The following is a 13739-nucleotide window of genomic DNA, read 5'->3' as shown; positions in this document are numbered from 1 at the left end:
AATTCTTCCTCCGTTACACTGTTACAACTGCAGTTACTTACTTATTTGTATAATTGCATCCATCCTTAATATGTCTCCTTGGCCACAGCGTGAGCCCCAAGAGAGCACTGTGTCTACCTTGGCCTTTGCTAAACACCCCTCGCCAGCCCGGTACCTGGGACCAGGTTAGCACAGAATGAACACTGGAAGATGAATGAACTCATCCTAATGATTCCCTGAGAAGAGCCCCAGAGAAACAGGACTTACTGCACAACTTGTTCTGGAACACTGAGGTCAGCGACTCAATCTGGCTGAAGTTGGCCACCAGGAAGACGTGGTCCTCGTGCGGCTCGCTCCCGATGGCCTTCAGCGTGTTGAGGTCCACTTGGCCCACGCCAATGGCAAAGATCAGGATGCCTGTGTCCCGGGCCTTTGCAGCCACCTCGGCCACCGAGTCCTGGGGCCTCCCATCGGTCACAATCATTATGACCCGCGGCACGTTCTCCCTCAGTGGCCGGGCACCCTCTGCTTCTGAGAATGCGATGTTCAGGGCGTACTGGATGGCCAGCCCCGTCATGGTGCCCGTGGACAGATGCCTCATCCTCTTGACGGCGTGCTCCACCTCGGACTTCCTCTTGAAGGTCTTGAGGGAGAACTCGTTCTTGACGGTGCTGCCATATTGGAGCAGGCCCACCCGGGTGACGTCAGGGCCAATGTCCAAGAACTGCAAGATGTCCACGATGAACTCCTTGACCTTTGCATAGTCGTGGGTGTTGACGCTGCGGGAACTGTCAATGATGAAGACCACGTCTGCCCGCTTGTTCTCACAGGAGCTCTCTGGGGAAAGAGGGGAGGGCAAACGCATCAGAAGAGTGTTAAGCATAAACACACACTACTATATATAAAATAGATAACCAACAAGGACCCACTGTATGGCACAGGGAACGCTACTCAATATTTTGTAATAACGTATAAGGGAAGAGAATCTGAAGAAGTTATATATACATATATATATGTATAACTGAATCACTGTGCTGTGTACCTGAAACTAACACGATATTGTAAATCAAATATACTTCAATTAAAAATAAAGAAAAGAAAAGGAAAGGAATGAAAAGAAGAGTGTTAAGGACCCAGTGCAGGTTGGAAATCCTAGGGCCAGGGATCACCTTTCAAACCTCCCGTCTTCATCGTTTTTCTTTCCCCCTTGGGAAGGTTGTAAGGGTGTATATTTGCATGACTGGGTGATCATCAGTATTGGCAACAAAGATACTATTTCTTTTTATAAGATAAATGAACTTCAGTTTCTAGAAAGTCATCAATGCAGTTTTCAGGTGGACAAACACCTGAGCAGGGTCAAAATTACTTTATCATTTACTGCACAGCACATAAGCTTGGCTGGATACTGCAGGGAGTATAGAAGACACTTGGGGGGGGGGGCGGCGACCCAAATCAAGGAGCTTACAGTCTACCTGGGGAGACTTAATTACTGGAACAAGGAAAGAATAACTAGTATGAAACTATGTGGTGCTGACACTAGATGTTCAAAGAACAGGGATATTAGTGGGCTGGAGTCAAGGAGATGGGACACAAGCTGGCTTTACAGATGCATAGAGTTTGGACTGAGAGAAGGAACACATGGAGACGGACACATGAACAAAAGCCCAAGATGGCATGAATAGAGTGGATAAAAGAACGAGTGATGAAGGCCCTGCTAGGAGTTATGGATAGGAATTAAGTTGGAGGGGTAGCATGAAGCCACTTACAAAATGACTTTAAATTCAGACTGAAATTTGTACATGATGCCACAGGTGATGGGCATAATATGACTGGCATTATATTATGTAACTTATCTCTTCTGTAGGGAAGTTACATAATAAAAAGTCAATTGAGTGGGGCAGAAGTTTGTGGAGAGGATATGTACAAAAGGGAGCCCTCTTACACTGTTGGTGGGAGTGTAAATTGGTGCAGCCACTGTGGAAAATAATATGAAGGTTCCTCAAAAAACTAAAAATAGAACTACCATATGACCGAGCAATTCTACTTCTGGGTATATATCTGATAAAAACAGAAATACTAATTCAAAAAGATATACGCACCCCAATGTTCATTGCAGCTCTATTTACAATTGCCAAGATACAGAAGCAACCTAAGTGTCCATCAACAGTGTCCATTCATTGTGTCCAACAATGAATAAAGAAGATATGGTGTGTGTGTGTGTGTATATATATATATATACACACACACACACACACACACTGGAATACTACTCAGCCACAGAAAGAATGAAATTCTGCCATTTTCAACAACGTGGATGGACTTGGAGGGCATTATGCTAAGTGAAATAAGTCAGACAGAGAAAGGCAAATACTGTATGATATCATTTATATGTGAAATCTAAAAAAATAAAACTAGTGAATAAAGCAAAAAAGAAACAGACTCACATATGTAGAGAACAAACTAGTGGTTACCAGTGGGGAGAGGGAAGGGGGAGGGGCAATATAGGGGTAGGGGATAAAGAGGTACAAACTACTATGTATAAAATGAATAAGTTACAAGGATATATTGTACAGCACAGGGAATATAGCCAATATTTTATGACTATATGTGGAGTATAACCTTTAAAAACTGTGAATCACTATGTTGCACACCTGTAACTTATAAAATATTGTACATCAACTATACCTCAGTTTTTTTTAAAACAACAACAACAAAAAAATAGTTGAGTCAGGCAGGGGTTTGCAGGGTGGACCATCCAGACAATTTTTGCACAAATCTGGTTGAGAGAGAAACTTAATCTCAACCAGGGGTGGGTGGTCGGGGGAGGGAGGTGGGAGCAGTAGTGGAAATGGAGAAGGTACCTGGCCAAGAAACATTTCAACAAAGGGCACAGTTAAATTGGAAAAAGGCAAATGTCGAAGTCTCTCCCTTACCACCACAATCGCTGTACTCAAGCGCGCAAGCAAGAAGGCATTCTGGGAAGCGGGTGAGATTGGATGAGACAAGAGGCCTCTGGCCTCACAGGGTGGAGGCTGGGCGTTCCTGTTGGGATTTCTCAGATGTTTGGAGCTATGGCCTCCAGCCCCTCCCCCCCTCCCCCCTCCCTTTCCCAGACTTCCCACTGCTAAATCCGGATTTGATAGGGATTAGAAAAGGGATCTCAAATGCTTGCCCTAAATCCCAATCACTGCAGCTGCAGCAAGAAAGAGGGAGAAAACCAGAAATGAAGCAGTGAACCCAGTCATTAAAATGAGAAGTAGGAAAGGTGGCTGAGGTCATCCCATCCAGGCTGGCCTGCCAGGTCGTGACTCGCCCCTGAGCGCCTGCACACACACCTCATGCATCGCAGCCTCACAAGTCTAACAATTTTAGGGGAGGAAGCACGCCCGCATGCCAGCATCATGGCAGAAAGCCAACCTTCTATGGCACCCACATATAACACTGGAGGCTGGGTGAATCTAAGGTGAATTTCTCAAACCAGAGCTCCCAGAAACTGCCTTTGAGGATGCAGGGATAAGATCAATATCAACCCTGACATTTGCAGGGTGTTTTAACATCTTTATTCCAGAGAGCTTTCATCGCTACGGTCTCATTTGATTTCCAGAATAAGCTCTTAAGAAAGGAGCTAGGAGTACTGTACCCACTGGACAGATGAGAACATGAAGGCACTGAGAGTTTGAAAATCTCTTATAATTTAGAAAAAGAAAACCTATATGGAGACAACACCAACACCCATCTCACTGGGTGGTTGTGAGGATCTCAGGAAATGCTGTGGGTAAAGAGCTTAGCCTTGGGCCCAGCATGTGGAAACCCCGAATACGTGGGAGCTGCATATGCAGGCTCTGCTCAGCCCACACCATCCCCCCAGTCCACACCTTCCTAGGCCCAGGCTGGGGAGGGGCAGGGCTGCTGCTGCTGTGTAGTTTGTGCTGCACACAGCAACCTGCCCAAGGAAGCGAGGGGCCTGAAATCCAGGCTAGCTCTGAGCCCCAGGGGCTGTGTCCACCCTGAGAGGCACCTGGAGGGAGTGCCTTTCTCTAATTTTCACAAAGGTGTCTATGGTCTAGCACGTGGTCCCGGGCCAGAACAAAGCATGACAGACCTGCGGGTCCCCGGAAAGAGGACAAGGGCCAGGACTGAGGCTAGCCCCACTCCAGGAGCCACACCTGCCCCCCATTTCAGTCTGAACTTAATGCAGGGAGGATGTGACCCAATGACCTCCACCTGCTCAGGAGGACGGGAACCAGCCCAGACCCTGCCACGGAGGAGGATATTAATGAAGGACTCCTTGGAAGGGAGACAGGGAAAGAGGCTGCAGACTGGCTCCCTAAGAACTCTCCTTCTCTGGAAATCTTTGGAAGCAGGGGATCCTCTGGGACTGGGATTGTTACTGTGGGTCTTAGTCATGGTGTCAGCATCCCAGGAAGCATCACAATCAATTTAAAGGGAAGCCTGGAAGTTCCATGGGGAATTACGTGCTCAATTGGATTAGCTCCCATCAAAACAAATGGGGAGTTTCCACGATGCCTGGCATTTACAAAAACACCACAAAGGTTCGAAATAGAGTTGGAGGGAACCTCCAGAGAGCAGTGATTGTGAGTTGGAAACGACGAGTCCTGGCAGCCCAAGTGACCGAGTTTCTTCAGGATGTCTCCTCGGGTCCCTCGAGAGCTCAGAAGCTCTGCAGCTTGTCCCTGAAAGGGCCAGTTCAGTGGTTCTCAAACTCGAGGTGCCTCCCAGTTCCCAGGAGGACTTGTTAAAAACTAAGGTCAGTGGGCCTCACTTCCAGAGTTTCTGATTCTGTAGGTCTAGGCTGGCACTTGAAAATGTGCATTTCTAGCAAGTTCCTGGGTGAAGTTGATGCCACTGGTCCAAGGACCACACTCTGAGAAACCACTAGTTTAGGAACTAGAGAGATTTCCGGAGAAACGAAGTTCTGGCAAGTCTTGATCTCATATCTCACTGTGAATTCCCCAACGTGGGAAACTAATCATCTCTATAGCCACGCGGTGGGAATACAGTAAGTCTTCAGTCAACATTTGTGGAGTTAAATGGAATTCTGGGTGGTGGAGTGAGGTTTCAGGTGGAAGGGACTGAGTCAGAGCAGGCAATTCAAGGAGGTGGATTAAAACCACAGAGGCAAAAAGTGCTGGAGCAGGTCTCTGGGTCCTGCTAACAGAGTCACAGATTCTAGGACCCAAATCTTTGCCATTTTATGGGGAAGCATAGCCACTTTTGAACTTCTGGTCCATGGACTCACAGACTAATAAAATCTTAGAGCTGGAGGGTCTAAATAGAGTCCAAGTTACTCATTTTACAGAAGGGGAAACTGAGGCCCAGGGAGGTGACTCTATCTCCACGAGGCCTCATGGCTCATTAGGGTCAGACCTGGGACCATCCTGGTGCCTTTCCCCCATGTCATGGTGGGCATCTGGGAAAACTCTCAATACCGCTGACATTACAATACAAGCTTTGTAAATACTTGGGGACATTCTGAAATACGTGCCTCACAGTTTCTCCACATGGGGACTGCTGAGAGATGTTTCCAGAAAATGGACTCTCCTCTGTGCGTGTTCCTTTCACATACTGGTTCTGATAAACAGCCTCCCTCCCTGTCTCAGCCTGTGAGAAGAACACACACGATCTTCCTTCTCGCCCCTCACAACAGACTTTCCACAGCAGTTGGAAGAGGGTTTCTGGGCACATCATAAAAACGTCATGCCTTGAACCAAAAGAGTAACGGTCTGAGCCTTGTGAACAGTGCTTCCAGTTCTGTCAGCTTGACTCTACAGCCTACTCAATGGGCAAACAAGTGTCTCTTCCCCCTGCAGAGAAGGTGAACCTGAGCCAGAACAATTTTAAGCAACATTCCCACCCTAGCAGGATTACAACGTGCAGCCTTGGAACTATTTCCTTCCTCTCAGGATTGCAGATTTGTTGCTAATCGGTCTCCCTTGCTGCAGCTCTATTTAATTACGGCTGTGTAATTGTACAGTAAGTATTTGGTACCATCTGCCTGGAGAGGTCAGGGCATGTTTAGAGAAGGAAGGTATGTGAATCTCGATGACAAGGGTAAAATAATTTCATCCAGAGACTGAAAGGGGCTCTGAAATGCTCAGCGAAACAGCAGCAGAGTCCTATGACCTCAGGGCAAGCCCAGCCAATTCCACTTTCTGTCCATGTGGTCTTAAACCTCTCCTTCACCTCTTTGACCCTCAGTCTCTTCTGCGAAATGAGAATAACAATACCTCACAGGGCTATCGGGATACTCAAAAGAGAATATAATAATAATTTATAGCTACTGTTTATTGAGCACTTAATAAGTACCTGGCCTTGTTCTGAGTACTTTTACACGGGATGGCTTATTTATTTCACACCCAACTTAGCAAGTAGGTACTATTCCCATTTTACAGATGAGAACAATGAGTCTAGAAAGGTTAGATATCTAGCTCAGGGCCTCATACTTAGGAGGAGCCCGGATCTGAACTCATCTTGTCTGGCTCCGTAGCCCACACTCTTAACCACCAAGCAATGCTCAGAAAGGATTCTGTCCTTTTAGACCTGCCTTTCCCAGCACACTCAAGATGCACCAGAACTGCACTGGCTCTCTAGGGTCAATTCTTTCCTTCCCTGGAATCAGGGCCTGAAAGCTATGGCTCAAAATTGGCTGTCTCCTGCCAACTGCTTCTCCCCTGTTAAATGCTTATTTGTATTTTTTTAAGATTTAATAAAATGATGAAAACAGATGCTCGCCTCTCTGAATAGCAGCAGCTCAGCACATGAGGCTGCTAGTGGTTCACATTCTCATGCACTTAACTTGCCTACTGTGAGATTAGTAGGAACTGGGCCCTGGGGGAGACAGAAGAATGGGACAGGTATGACAGAAAGTCGATCACCGATCGTTGATGGAACAGGAGAAACATCATCTGGACAACAGGCAAATGCCCAGGGTGGGGTGAAGAAGGGAAATGGATTTCAGAAAATGTGATGCTTCCTAACAATTCCCAGCAAAGTTCCCACAAGTAGATGGTTTGTGGGCACTTTAAAAAAAGAACTGTGAAAAATATAATGATACAAGGGGAAAAAATGGAATAATTTCTAGGACAGTGCAAGAGTGGATGGACGAGGGGACTGAAGTATGATTTCCAGGTGACACTAAAGGCCAACTTGAGGGTGGTGAGCATGAAACTGAAGGGACACCGATAGCACGTGGTGTGTTTTGCTCCGGCTACACTCAGCTGCACAGGAACAGGGGAAAAGCAGGCAGAAGTTGATATAACCAGGGTTGTCATTTAGCCAAGCGAGAGTGATGAATCAGGAGAGTGACAAAGGTAGGCAACAGAACGACTATAAAGATTTCCTATGGAATTAAACTGGGGGAACAGGAAGTAGAAGACAGGAAGGGGTGAAGGGCAGAGAAAAAGCAGCAGGGCCAATGGATTGAAAGTCCAGATGAGGTCACAGGATTGTTGAATCCTAGAAGGGGTGAGCTGGGGAAATAGGAGGTTTAAATTGAGATGATGAAGGGACTGCAGTTATTATAATCACAGGGTCAGGAGTATGGTAAGAGAGGTAAATGGCTGAGATATGGTGGAGGACACGAATACTCCAGTAATGATCCCTCAAAGGGGGCATCATTCATGTGGATATTGAAATCACCAAGAACTATGACAAGAGTAACGTTGGAGAAAGTGGCAAGGAGCCGAGAGCTAAAACTGGTTTTACAACTAGGACTAACCAGAGGGTTTTCTTTAACTCCCTAAGAGTGACCAGAGACACTTTGGAACATGATTCAAAGGTCATAAAGGGACAGAGAAAAAACTAGCTCACCAAGAGTTTCAAAGGGAGAAAAGCAGTTTTATAATTACAGAAAGCGGGGGTGGCGGTAGGGAGAACTTGATGATTTTGAGCCAGCAGGAGACTGAGAAGGGAAAAAAAGCATGCACAATTTATGTATTTACTCCTAGTTAGGACAGATCAGGAGAATCAGAGGAAATCTATAGTTTGTATCTCAGCAAGACAAATAATTGACTCCAGTGAGGAAGAAATGCAGATTCCACATATTTAGACCAGTTAGGTAGAACAGTTAAATAAAGCCAATCTTTGAACAAATATTTAGTGAGAACCTATTGTGTGTCAGGCTCTGGGAATATAACAAAGGAAAGACTCCCAATTGTTAACAGCAGGCATACAGACACATGATAACAGGATACAATAAAATAGGCAGACTAAAAAGATAAGTAGGATTCTCAGAGAGAGAGGGAGAGCATGGCTGACTACCTCTGGGTGTAGGTACCCAGGCTCCAGGGCAGGATTAGCAATGTCCCCTTTCTTTTTTACCTTGTCCCTGGCAGACATTACTAATCAATTCCCACCCTCTCCCACTCAGCCTGGACTCAGCCTCAGGATCCTTTCAACACTGCCCTGCAAGTACCTACAGACAATGAAATGGAATCATTTTGCCAACCTGGTTTTAGAGTCTGGGGCTCTACAACAAAGGTTGAAGTACTCAATTTTATCTACTTCTAAGAAACTGAATAAAGGTAAGTTAGCTAATCATACTTTTGAGAATTATCTGATAATTAGTGCTAACTTACTACCATTCAATGAGAAATAATAAGGGTGGCCACGTCGACGGCCTGCACATGAACTTTTAGGTAAAGTCACACTTATGATGGAAGGCTGCTGGTGGGCATGGGGTCAGAGCAAAGGAAATAGAAATGTCCTAAGAAATAGTCTCCTCGGGCTTCCCTGGTGGCACAGTGGGTTAAGAATTCGCCTGCCAACTCAGGGGACACGGGTTCGAGCCCTGGTCCGGGAAGATCCCACATGCCGCGGAGCAACTAAGCCCGTGCACCACAACTACTGAGCCTGCGCTCTAGAGCCTTCGAGCCACAGCTACTGAAGCCCGCGCGCCTAGAGCCCGTGCTCCATAACAAGAGAAGCCACCGCAGTGAGAAGCCCACGCACCGCAACAAAGAGTAGCCCCCACTCGCCGCAACTAGAGAAAGCCCACGTGCAGCAACAGAGACCCAACACAGCCAAAAATAAAATAAATTAAATAAATAAATTTATAAAAAAGAAAAGAAATAGTCTCATCAAATTGTACAAGTGGTATGTATCCTCCATTATAAGAATATAAAATAGCACATCAGAATTCAAGGAAATTGCATCCCTTAAGCAATTGGTTTATGTGTATTGAACTATATGGGCTTAACAAAGACAGACAGACTGAGAGAAAAGACTACCGCATAACACCCACCATCACACTCAATGAGCTTGTGCCCACAGATGCCTGAGATGTGGCCCCTGTGGCCACCTCATGTGTTCCATCCCCTTGTGCCTCTAGACTATGACCAGCCCTGCGATTTACAGGTGATCTCATGGATATTTCAGAGGCAATTTGGAGCACCTTTGATTTTTGCCTCCAGTGCGACTTAATCTGCAACTCCCCTGTATTTAGGGCTCTTGACTAGGGTGCCATGGTCCTTGGCCAGGGCTGAAAGGACCACATTTCAATCCTTCCCCCTCTAATTCCCTTCTTAGTCAGTTGTCAGCTACTGCATTACCTCACGCCAGCCGTTTTACAATGCAGATGATGAGCTATGGCTTCCTCTGAATCAATCATGCTCCACTCACACCTTCCTAAAGAACCCCTGGGGAGTGGCCTGAAAAGCTGATAATATTATATTATGGATACACCCTGGACTTCTTAATGGGATCTAAGACATATCGTAGACACATTAGAAAATCAGTCCCCACTTGGTAACATTTTCCAAACAGTTTTCCAAATTCTGGGGGCATTTGTGGTTCTCACTACACCACTACACACTATGCTGGAAGGAATCGCTAAAAAGCTGAATAACAGAGTCAGGACCAGAAAGGATTTCTGAGGGCTGGAATAATGAGTCAAAACTAACAAGAGGAGGGAAGGGTAAGCTGGGACGAAGTGAGAGCGTTGCATGGACATATATACACTACCAAATGTAAAACAGATAGCTAGTGGGAAGCAGCCGCATAGCACAGGGAGATCAGCTCGGTGCTTTGTGACCACCTAGAGGGGTGGGATAGGGAGGGTGCGAGGGAGACACAAGAGGGAGGAGATAGGGGGATATATGTATATGTATAGCTGATTCACTTTGTAATACAGCAGAAACTAACACAACATTGTAGAGCAATTACACTCCAATAAAGATGTTAAAAAAAAAAAACTAACGAGGAAATCTAAGTGGTATAAATGTCAAGCCCTGAACATAAGGTTCAAAAAATCAACTGTATAAACCACAGAAAGGAGACATCTGGATTGACAGCTAGTCACATGATAAAATGTCGAGCCAGGACAGCAAATCCCAAGCCTTGCATGCCGGCCCCGAGACCCCCAACTCCAGCACCTGTGAGACACCAACCCCCCTGCTAATCAATCCCAGCCTCAGAATCAAAGCTCAGCCACAGGGGTCCTCTCGGCACAGCATCCCTCATCCTCTTCCCACCCCCTAGTGCCTGGAAGGGGCTTGAGAAACAAAACCAATTTGCCAGCCAGACATTCTCTCCACTCACTCCCATTAGAGCCCTCCAGGCAATAATGCCCCATCATCTCACCGATGGTTTTCCTGGCCTGGGAGAGTAGAGAGACTCTCTCCATAAATGGACCTTACTCTTCCCCTCTTTAGAGCAGAACTTTCCGATGACTAAATATTTTGGTGAGTTTCATCAGAGTCACAGTAGCTCAACTTGGCAGCTGTGAGTTCTCGGGATAAATGAGCCCAGGATGCTGTCTCGTCAAAGCAATTTCTTCAAAAGCCACCACCCTAAGGGTCACGGACAGCAAGGTCATGGGAGAATGAACTAATGAACTCTTTAGCCTCTCGGACCCACCCACCACTCCCTGCCCTATATCTTACACCTCAGTGATATCTAACGGTTTGTAGTTCCCTACACACCATCCTCTCTCAGCTGCCTCCTCAGCTTAAGACTTGGCCCTGTGGTCACCTATGTCTGAGCATTCTCCTACCAGCATCTCATGTATGGAGCTACCGGCCACATGTAGTGTCTTCTATGAATCCCTAGCACCCAGCAGAGTGCAATGCACATAGATGCTCAGTAGGGTCTTGGCTTCTTTCCTTCAGGGTGCGTATGTGATGGGAGGGGTAGGAGGGCAAAGAAGGGAGAAGTTGCACATACCCCTCCACGAGCCAGAGTGGGCTGGGGGAGCTAGTCAGTGGAGGTACAATAAAAACAGCCCACAGTGGGGATCCTCAATGTCCTGATGACGTCAGAAACGCCTGGGGGTACTTATTTAAAATGATGAATCCTGGGCAGCACCCTAGACCCAGTGAATTAGAATCTTTGAGGCTGAGGTCCACGAATCTGCACTTAGACAATTGTTCCAGATGATTCATAGGTGCGACAAATCTGAAGACTCTATCCCAAGGGGCATGTGAGCCTGAGAGACCATCAAAGAGGCCACAGAGCAAGAGTCCAGAAGAGACCCTTTCCTGTGTCTCAGCACCCTCCTCCGCAAGACCACGAGAGACCTTGTAGATATGGAAACCTTACATCCTGGATTCTCTCATGGGTTCTGATCCACATCTGGTCCATTGTCAGATCATGTGTAGGTCAGCTGTGTCCTGGCTTTTGATTAGGTTCAGAAAATGAACAAGGTAGGCACCATTATTACTTCCAACTCACAGATGAGGGCACTGAGGCTTAGAGAGGCTAAATGACAAGTCCACTGGCATGGGGAATGAGTGGTACGAGACAGGGATTTCACATCCAAGCCCGTCTGATTCTAGCACCTGCATTTCTACCCTCCGTTTCCCAGCAGGTGACCTAGCATGAAGTGTCTCCTCTGAACAGAAAAACGTCCCAGAGGAGAGGCTTATGAACTTACTCTCCCAGTCACCAGTTAACACATTAAACCCCAGTTAATATCTGGGAGGGCCAACGGCAGAGACTTGAATGAGACTCAGGAGTTAAAGCTCAACTCAAGACACTCCCCCAAGTGCGAAGTCCTCTTCACCCTGTGTCCTGGGCCAGTGCCTTCGGCCCCAGAGCTTCACCTTTATTTTATTAAGTTCCTTCTGATACCTACGAGCACATCCGCTGCACCCACTCGCGTCCACAGGTGCCTTCTGCACCCCCAGGCACAGATGACAGTAGCACAACTAGTAACAATGTGCAGTGACGTCATCCCACAAATTCCGTATCTGCTGGCCTGCAAGCCCCACCAGACCATAAGGCAAACCTCTGAGGTCACGAGTGGGCCTTGTTCATCCTCATTTCACGCATGCCTGGCTCAGGGCTGCACATAGAAGGCAGTGAACTGAAGCCACTATGGGCAAAATACAGGCACATCTCAGAGGAACTGCAGGTTCGGTCCCATACTACCGCAATAGAGCAAATATCGCCATACCGCGAGTCACACGAGCTTTCTGGTTTCCCAGCGCATGTAAAAGTTATGTTTACACTATACTGTAGCCTATTAAGCGTGCGATAGCATTATGTCTAAAAAAGTGTACCTTAATTTACCCTAATTTAAAAATACTTTATCGCTAAAAAAATGCCAGCCATCATCTGAGCCTGCAGCAAGTTGTAATCTTTTCACAATAGAATATCAAAGATCAACGATCACAGATCACCGTAACAGACAGAATAACAATGAAAAAGCCTGAAATATTGCAAGAATTACCAAAACGTGACACAGAGACACCAAGTGAGCAAATGCGTTGGAAAAATGGCACCAATGGTCTTGTTTGATGCAGGGCTGTCACAGACCTTCAATTTGTGAAAAACACAGTATCCGCGAAGCACAACAAAAGCAAAACCCAATAAAACAAGGTCTGTCTGTATAGTGCTCGTGCTGTGGGGCTGTTGCCACCCAGAGGATGCCGGGCCTGGCCTTGGGCGGCTTACAGCCCAGGCAGGCAGTGACACGAGCGTGCAGATGGCGGCAGAACGAGGCAGGGAAAATGAATTATTATTCAGGAAGCATAACATATGCTTAGCCAGAACAGCTGCACCCTCAGTCACAAAGGTCAGTAGAGACTGTACTGATGAACAAGGAGGCATGACTCCAGCAGAGGTACAGAGCAAACACATCTCTATCTCTTGGCCGATTACTGAGGACAAAGCAAGGATGTATATCCAGACGGAGGTGATTTCTGTGATCTCCTCCCCACACACACACCTGCTCTGAATGCCAGCTGATACCATTTATGTGCTCCCCTCATGAACGCCCAGAGATATGGTCTGAATGTCAACTTTCATTCCATTAACTTCTTTCCAACACCTACAAGCAGAACCAAAGTTCACAGGCAAGCACTGAAACTTACTGTCAGATTTGACCTGTGTACACGTTAACCAAAACCCAGAGGAGCCCCTGCAGGGCAGAAAGAGATGGCTGTGGTGGGAGAGAGACTTGCAGGATGGATTCTGTCTGCTCGTGGAGATCCACACTGGGGAGTTTTTATGCAAAATATACTTGCCAATGTCACAATGAGTTTGTTTTGGGTTTTGTTTTTATTTAAAAGAAGGTTCTGGTGAATGAGCCTGCATCTTTGGTTAGCAAGGGTGCTCCGTAAACCAGAGACAAGGGCCAGTGGAGCCCTGAGGGATCCTGGGTTGACACCAGCTCAAATTTCCTTTGTCCCTGCTGACCCTCATAAATTCCTTTAGGAACGCAGCTCTCCAAGGCCCTCAGGGAGTACGCACCAACTAGCCAGCGAAATGGAAAAGAAAAAGAGAAGAAAGAAAAAACATGC

The 13739-nt window shown here is 46.6% G+C and overlaps 1 protein-coding gene across 3 annotated transcripts in view; it reads right to left on the bottom strand.

The window, feature by feature from the left end:
• Nucleotides 1–13739, bottom strand: part of MATN2 (matrilin 2) — a 153429-nt gene that overhangs the window by 101410 nt on the left and 38280 nt on the right. For all 3 annotated transcript variants that reach the window (XM_068526259.1, XM_068526258.1, XM_068526257.1), the window contains exon 3: nt 247–816. In XM_068526259.1, the coding sequence (XP_068382360.1) occupies nt 247–816 (570 nt within the window). The remainder of the gene's footprint in view (nt 1–246; nt 817–13739) is intronic.

Source organism: Eschrichtius robustus, chromosome 17 (assembly GCF_028021215.1).
Source record: "Eschrichtius robustus isolate mEscRob2 chromosome 17, mEscRob2.pri, whole genome shotgun sequence".
In the NCBI taxonomy this organism is placed as follows: Eukaryota; Metazoa; Chordata; class Mammalia; order Artiodactyla; family Eschrichtiidae; genus Eschrichtius; species Eschrichtius robustus.
The sequence above is the reverse complement of the archived record's forward strand: the minus strand, read 5'-3'. Positions and strand labels throughout refer to the sequence as shown.